We start from the raw sequence: 8,850 nt of genomic DNA on the forward strand, positions 1-8,850 counted from the left end.
TTACGTTTAAATATTTAAATTATCTATATATTTTGTTTTGAAAACAAATCAGTACCGCATCCACTCGGATATTGCGAACCTGCTTTCGGCCGAACCGGTCAAACTGTTCCCCCGATCGATCACAGTGACGATGGATGACTGGGGAAGCAGTTCAAGTTCTTGTTCGGCCACAGTTTTGCAAGAGAAACGAGCAAATTCTTAAAAACTAATCAAAACAAACTTTTTTTTTATTCAATTAGCAAAATATAAAACTCACGACTTTTTTTTTTGCTGGTGCGGTCGAAAGCATAATTTCTTCCGCTTCAAAAACTGTGTTTGTGTGTGTGTTTTTTTTAAATCAATTCAAAATATCAAAACACTCTCGATCCGCTCTCATTGCTGCACAAATATAAATCTCTACTCTGAATTCTGATTCTATTTCTTCTAAAAGAAAAAAATAATAATATAACTACAAAAATATACACTAGAGCGCGCGCACGTAAAAAGGGCGTGTGGGATGGTAATAAATTAGTAACTTGGAAGCATCGTTGGTGGCGAACGCGCGCGCACATCTATCGAATGTTGGTGAACAGATTGAGGACGCTTTTGTTCTCCTTTTGGCTGCGGGCTTTGCTGAACACGTTCCAGAAGCGTAACGTTTCGTCCCCGGCCCCGGTTACGATGGCTTCCCCGTCGGGGCTCAGTGCCAGGTACAACACTCGGTACGAGTGGCCGGTCAGTTTGGCGACCTGCGTTAGCGACGGGTACTTCCACACGAGGATCTGATTCTGGGAGTAACCGTGGGTGGACACCAGCTCGGACGAGTGCTTGGACCAGGCCAAATTACAAACCTGCGATCCGGTGTCGACGCACTGCATCGGCTGGCCGGTGAGCGTGTTCCAGAAGCGAATACAACGATCTGCCGTACCGCCTCCGCTCGCGAGCAGTCCGTGATGGTGGGGTGACCACGCGATCGCTTTCACCGCGGCCATGTGCTCCGAGTACGACTGGACCGGGTTGGACGAGTGCTGGTTCCACACGTACAGGCGGTTGTCGTTGCCCCCGCTCGCCAGGTACTGATTGTCCGGGGACCACTTGAGGCCGCACACCTCCTGCCGGTGGCCAACGAGACGTCGCTCGGAGACCTGGGCCGGGGTGCGCGTGTCCCGCTGCATAATCAGGCGATCCCGAGACCCGCTCGAGAGGACGTCTCCGTTCCAGGCTAGCGCTCCGACGCGGGCCGAGTGACCCTGCAGCTTGTTGACCTGAGAAAGAGAGAGGAGAGAGTTGGTTACGCACTTTTTTTTTTTTGCTAGATTCGTAGGCGAGAGAGTCACATTTGGTATTTCCATTCAAGGCACGTTTCGCAACGATCGGGTGCGTCTGGAGATCGTTTTTTTTTTGCGAATAGGCAAATGGTGTCATCATTGCGCGATGCGTGCAAAAACTGGAACTGGATAGCTGTTAGTGCCGTTTGTGTGTCGTTGAATTGTGAATGAGCAAACAGAAAAACGGATAAAGTATGGCAGTTTAAACGGTTGGAAAGAAATTGGTATTGGGCATCTATCTACTTGAACTATAAATGTAAAAATAAACTTGCCGTAATGATTTTTTCTAAAATACTGAATCGGCGGAAAACTATGTTAAAAACAGGATTTTGATAGTTTTAGTGATTTTCAAAAGTTAATCGGAAAATGTTTTGATTAATTTCAAAATGTAAAATCGATTTTTTAATCGAAAACTGCTCAAAAAGTACTATTTCCAAGATTTTGTAAAAATATCGGGAATTTTCTTTGTGTTTATCAAGTTTCCTTTTTGTTTTTTATTACACCGACCAACAAAATTTCTGCGCAGGCTCAACTCGAGGGGAAGCATGAATCTCCTGAGAGAACAAAACAATCTTTGGTGAGAGTGCGCTGACGACGAAAAGAGGAGGAGTGATAGAAAGAGAATACCTTTGACAGGAATCACGAGACAAAAAAAAGAGATCTCACAAGCTATAGTAACGGTCGCTATACTCTCTAATATCGTGGTGTAGGAATCATGAAATCTAGAGTTTGTTTTTAAGGGTCCTATAAACATATGAAAGACAACAGCTTATAGGAACTTTAAATAAAACTCTAGAAATGATAGTTTTTTCTATCATTCTTATACAAATACTACGCTTTCCAGAACACGCAATAATTATTGATCAAATGTTTTTTTTCGATTGAAAGAAAAAGTATATTTTTCGCAAAACAAAATAGAACTTAGATTTTTTTTAACTTTTGAGTGCAAACCAACTGTACTGGTTTAATACATTTTCCATCTTTTTTGCATTCAAATGTCAAAAAATTTATATACATGCTACAGTAAAAATAGTTTCTTCAATTTGAACTTTTTTGTTAAATCGAAAATGAAAAAAATATATAGTTTTCTTAAAGATTAAGAGAATTGCACAACTTCTTACGAAGAACTGTCGGCATATCAAAGTGAGTATAATGTAAATAGAAATCAATTAAAGACATAACTACTGCTTTCGCGAAGCAAAGCTCAAACACATTCTGTTCCATTAACTGGGAAAGTAATCTGCGCTGTCTTCTATAAAAGAAGCTTTATTTGATCAGAGCGTTATCGTTTCGCTCAGAAAGCACAGCAAATCTATTTGCGCAGTTTCGTATTTCATTCTTTTTTGCATCACAATTCTCAACACAAACACCAGTGGTCAATATTTGTACCCCCAACAAATTCCTCCTTCCCTCAAGCTTACCTGCTTACTGGCGGCCACGTCCCACACGGTGACATAGCCGTGGTGCGTTCCGACGGCCAGCTGGTGCCCCCGTTCGCTCCACGAGACCGACGTGACGGTGTTGGCGTCCGAGCTGAGATCGCACAGCCGGGTAACCTGCAAGAAGCGAAAATTTAGTATTGCGTTCGACGCGGAACCGGAAGTTCTAGTTACCTGACTGGTGCAGGCACTCCACAGGTACACGCAGCTGCCCAGGCCCACCGCCAGCACGTTCTGCGCGGACCAGTCCACCAGGTTCAGGTAGAAATCGTCCTGCAGCTCGGGCGCGTCCAGCACCTTGAACGGGATCTTGGAGATCTTGCGTGTGGCCTTGCGCGGTGAGCGCAGCAACTTTTGGCTCTTGATGCTAACCGGGGACAGCGAGTACGGGCACTGCTCGTTGTAGTCCTGGAAAAGTGGGAGAGAAGGGGAAAGAGCTCTGGTTAACGAATCGTAGAAAAATAAACAGCTCCACTGATGGAAACGGTTTTGCGAGAGATCAGTAAATCAATTAGATGCATTTGATCGATTTACATTCGGTGAGTGCTTGATGCAGATGGAGTTTGCATCAGACAATCTCTGAAATTTTTTGCATTATTCAGAGCATTGAAACGTCCGTCCAGCTTTGCCATACAGTCCAGACTCGATTTTTCGAAGGTTTTTAACAAATAAATAAAAATAATAATAATATAGAAAACAAAAATTTCGCATTTTTCTATTTTCTTACTTTTATAAAAAAAAAACAAATTTAGCAATTCTCTGAAATTTCAGTTACTCGATTTTTTTGTATTTTTTGATCCGGCTGAAATTTTTTTGGTTCATTTGGTATGCTCAAAGCAGCTATTTTGCATCATTAGTTTGTCCATAAACTTTTTTCCATACAAATTTGACAACTTTCCATACAAAAATGATTTATGAAAATTCAAAAATCTGTATCTTTTGAAGGAATTTTTTGATCGATTTGGTGTCTTCGGCAAAGTTGTAGGTATGGATAAGGACTACACTAAAAAAGATACACGGTAAAAAAGAATGGTGATTTTTAATTTCACTTTTTGTCACTAAAACTCAGACTGGTGGCAAGCTTGTCAAAAAGTGAACCTCACTTTTGACAGTCCATATAGGGTGAACGCTCCATAAACTGGTTGCACAAAATAGGGTATACAGGCCATTAATGAGTAAATTCAAAAATAAGTTTATTTAATATTTAGGTTTGTAATTTGAAATTGTTTTTTATTGTCTAGTTAATTTTTTTGTTAAGACCGAGCCATGTGGCAACGCTTCCGCCTCGTAAATGGGAGTTCAGAACCCGGTGCGGACCAACATAGCAGGTTATCGGTTCCCTTCCAGATTCGATTTCTAAGAACAGGAAAAGTAGTTTATCATCACAAGCATGACATTATCTTTTTGGAATATTGGCATTTAACACTAAAATATGTTTTTTTTTTTTTACTAAAATATGTTTATAAGTTAACATTAAAAAATGTGAACGATTGACTTCGTCCTCAAAAGGCTGGATAATATTTAATTTTTTCTAGTTATTTATTTTTTGACAAAACATATTCAAAATTATTCATCAAAAACAAAATTCGCAATTCGCAATTTTCAGTGTAAGAACGGGCCTTGACCGATCTTATGCACCAGGTTTCCGACGAACACGCACTGCCCTTACACCTACATCTCACCCTTGCTCTGAGTCAGTACGAGCAGCACGCTAGAACACGCTTTGAGTGTTCGTGCCAGGCATGCACACCTTCTTTTCCGGTTACGCATTTTAACTCGGCCGGGGGTGGTACATTACGTAGGGTTTGATGTAAGTATAAGCGCCTAACCATTCATTGTGTGCCTATCAACTTTCATTAAAGCAAAAACTGTTTTATTTTTAGTTTGAAATCAAAAACTAATTGTTATTTACTGTGTATTGTTTTCTCCTGAAATCTTTCCTAGTGTTGAGTCGTGTTTATCTGTTGCTATTTCTTTTGTCGCGGTGTTTTGTTACAATTTTTGGTTCTAAGCATTTTAGAAAAGTTTTTCACAAGTACAATAGTAATATTTGTGTTAATCCTTTAATAATTCCATAAATCGAGTAAGGGCTCGATCCTCACTTGCTTAACAATGGACAGTGAAGGAAATATACTATTTGAAGAATCAATTGTAAAAGAAAGATAGTAATTTATTAAGTAGATAATGAAATTAACAATAGTTAATAAAAAGATGTAACAAACAAGCTTAGATTGTATTAAGTGCAATTTTCAGGGAAGATGAGAAATTATTCAAATAGATAAATAAAGAAAAGGCACATGATAAACAAAATTGACATCGCTGCCAAATTAAGGGAAAGCAGACAGTTTGTTACAGCAGCATCAATTGTTAAAATAGAGTGGAAAAGCGTTGAGAAATAAGAGAATCAAATAAGTAAAATCGAAATCAAATGGAGGATAGTAAACAGAAGCCGTTTTAGAAAATCAGTGAAACAAAATAAACAGAAGATAGCTGTTAGCTGAAATGGAAAGAAGAGAAACCCCGTTGTGCGATGTTTCAGGTACATCCACAGCAGTTGACTCAACATACTGCGAATCAAAACAATACCGTCTACAATCACAAATAACTTCCCTTTCCCACATTGACGCGCCCCTTTCTTCTAGCCGTCTCGACTCTGACCCTCGCTGGTCAAAGGTTTACGATCCGTTTCCACAGGCCACCAGCTAGGTCATCATGAAAACCAAGCCAACGTGGAGGTAAGAAAATAGGACACTTGCAAGGAACCAGAGCTATACTGTTCTGATCAAGAATGATCTAACAGGACTACGGGCGTAGTCAGTGACGCTCCTTCCAGGATGTTCCTCGCCTGAGCGTCAACTGAAGAGGCATCATATCAGTATCATTCACTCTTGGCCTGCGATCTCAAATGTGTTCAATTTATAAAAAAAATTTGGATTAACATTTTGGTTTTGAGGGGGGGTTATATTGAATGTTTGGCCCTTTTGAAATGTTAGTCTTGATTTAAAAATTTGAAAAATATGTTTTTTGAAAAGATCAGAAAATTTCACGAATGTATCATATTTTAACATTGTAAATCAGACCATAAATTGCTGAGATATCGACGTTAGAAAATGGTGGGTTGTTTGGGTGTGACTTAGAATAAATCAATTTTCTTGTTTTTAAACCTTTCCATGGCAATATCTCAGCAATTGAGGGTCGTATCAACAAAGTCCGAATAAGCAAAATATAGATAATTTTCTCAGCTTTTCAAAAATATTTTTTTTCAAAAGTGGGCAAATATGGGCACTAGGGAAAATTCCCGTATATTTGGCAGGTTAAGCTCTCGCTCCTAACTCTTTCCAATTTGCTGATTTTCACTATTTAAACAACTAATTTTGCGCAACTTTTGATAGAAACTTGCTTGTTCTCTTCTTATTGAGCTATTTATCACTCGATTTCAGTTGAAAACGCTTTTAATTAGCTTTAATAGAATGTCAAAGTTCTGACCTGCCAACATTAGAGGTACGCTGGAATTAGATGCTGTTCCCCTACTTTTGAAAAATGAAAAAAAACTGCGACTATTTTCAAAAAAAGTCACCTGAAATGGATTTGACTTGAAAACGGTGCACTTTATCAAAATTACACTTAGGTACTTTTTGATTGCAAATTTGATTTTACATCGAAAAATTAAGTTGAAATATTTTTGCGACCAATATTTCGATAAAAAAATAAGTATTGATTCAAAAGTTCATAACTTGGTCAATGATTTTTTGCACAACCTGGAAATTTCTAAAAAAAATGGTATTTGATGTCCTCTAAAACATATCAAAAAATAAAAAAAGTGTTTTTTTTTGCAAATCAAGTTTTAGTGACAAAAAGTTAAATAAAAAATCACAATTTTGTTTTACCTTGTACCATTTTTTCCAGAGTAGTCCGTATCCATACCTACAACTTTGCCGAAGACACCAAATAGATAAAAAAAAATCCTTCAAAAGATACAGATTTTTGAATTTTCATACATCATTTTTGTTTGGCCAGCTGCCACATTTGTATGGAAAATTATATGGACAAACTAATGATGCAAAATGGCTTCTTTGGGCATACCGAAGGCACCAAAAAAGGTTCAGTCGGATTAAAAAACACAAAAATTAAAATTGAAGAAAAAAGACCGTTTTCGTAGAGAATTGTTCAGATGCGGGCATAGCCTACCGCCTATTTCGTCGGTCGTTGAGCCGACGGTCGTTTCCAACTAGGAACTGATCCTACAATATGAAACATTCGTGAAATTTTCCGATCTTTCCGAAAACAATATTTTTTATTAATCAAGACTAACATTTCAAAAGAGCGTAACATTGAATGTTTGGCCTTTTTGAAATGATAGTCGTGATTAAAAAAAAAGTATTGTTTTCGGAATGATCGGAAAATTTCACGAATGTTTCATATTTAAACATCATTGTGCATACCGAAAGCACTTAAAAAGTTTCAGCCGGATTAAAAAATACAAAAATTTAAATAAAAAACGTTACTTAATCCACCTCTAGGTGGTTGGTGCCTTCCTCACATTCATAAAGTCAATACATTCAGTAAAAATAGCAACATTCCCCCACATGTTTAACAAATCAACTTTATTACTCATATCTTTTGATATCACTTAAGTGCTGATAACTTTTGATAAGGTTGTCAGATCTTCGATGTTTTAAACTCATATGAAAGATATTTACATTATCTAACCAACGACAGGTCGCATGATGGACCCGGACATCATTTTCAATGAAATATCTGAGATCCGGCCTTCAAAAAGTGTATAAATAACGCTTAAGTGCTAATAACTTTTGATAGGGTTGTCAAATCTTCAATGTTTTGGCCTCATTGGAAAGGTCTTTTTAATACCTTTTTGAAAATGTATAACATGATAGGTTTTCTTGCAAAACCACCCTTTTTACAATCTTCCGGAGATACGTCAAAATCGCTTTTTAAGCATAACTTTTGAAGTACTTAACTAAACTTGCTGATTTTAAATAGAGACCTATGGGACCCCAAGACGGATCGAATGAGACTAATACGGTCAAAATCCGTTCATCCAGTCCGGAGATAATCGAGTGACAATTTTGTGTCCACCCACCTACACACATCCACACACAGACATTTGCTCAGAACATGATTCTGAGTCGATATGTCTACGTGAAGGTGGGTCTACGAGGTCAAACTAATAAGTTCATTTTTCGAGTGATTTTATAGCGTTTCCTCAGTAAGGTGAGGAAGGCAAAAAGACCCTTTTTCGTAGATAATTGCTCAGTAAAATAGTCACCGATTGTCTCGGAATTTGCCAAATAGTTTCAGCTGTCAAAATGCTTATGCGCCCATTTCAGATATTGCTCCAGACATTCTCGAAAATGTAGTTTGAGGAACCATCTATGAACTACGAGGACACTTTTTTGGACATCTAGACTGCCGTTCTACGCATAATTGTCCCATGTTTGAAAAAGTGCAACTGAGAAAAACGCGATTGAAATTTTTCGATCGATTTCTGTGTTTCTACGCATAATTGTCCCGTGGGTTCCTATTCGCCCTGTGTGTCCCTAATCACCCCAGTTAGCAGTTTATCACTCTTTTTTTATGATACTCTTGCTAAACAACAGGTAAAAACGACATAATGCTTCATAAATCTATTGATTCCGTATGAGAAAATACTTGGTGAGACAATTATGCGTAGAAGTTTGACGATGGGACAAACAGACTGGATGTTGTTTTCAATGAGTTTCCAAACAAAGTACCAGATTTTATGTGTATTTCTTAAAGTATACGACAGACTAAACATAAAAATGTCAAAAAGTCAAAATCGTCCAAAAATGACATGGGACAATTATGCGTAGAACGGCAGTAGAGGAGCCGAAGAATCGGTTTTAGGGACTAAATAAGCTAAAATTTGGGATTTAGTCTAGTAATTGACAAATCTTTGATTAAAAGGGAGGACCAAGGAATACGATAACATGTCTTTGAAAAAAATCAGGTACATCAAAATTTTGTTAGCACAATTTTAAATATTTCTAGAGTAAATTAATAGAAAAAATCTCCATAAAACAAATGTTAAAAACTTCACACCTTCCTTGAACAAGTGCATCGCA

At 37.9% G+C, this 8,850-nt stretch overlaps 1 protein-coding gene across 1 annotated transcript in view; it reads right to left on the minus strand.

Moving 5' to 3' along the window:
* LOC120417498 (fizzy-related protein homolog) overlaps positions 1-8,850 on the minus strand; it is a 53,429-nt gene continuing 44,579 nt past the window's right edge. The window contains exons 4-6 of the mRNA XM_052710209.1: positions 2,921-3,154; positions 2,729-2,863; positions 1-1,244 (exon numbers count right to left, since the gene is read on the minus strand). Coding sequence (XP_052566169.1) covers positions 552-1,244; positions 2,729-2,863; positions 2,921-3,154 — 1,062 coding nt within the window. The 3' untranslated portion in view covers positions 1-551. The remainder of the gene's footprint in view (positions 1,245-2,728; positions 2,864-2,920; positions 3,155-8,850) is intronic.

The sequence above is a fragment of the Culex pipiens genome, chromosome 3, assembly GCF_016801865.2.
Source record: "Culex pipiens pallens isolate TS chromosome 3, TS_CPP_V2, whole genome shotgun sequence".
Taxonomy (NCBI): Eukaryota; Metazoa; Arthropoda; class Insecta; order Diptera; family Culicidae; genus Culex; species Culex pipiens.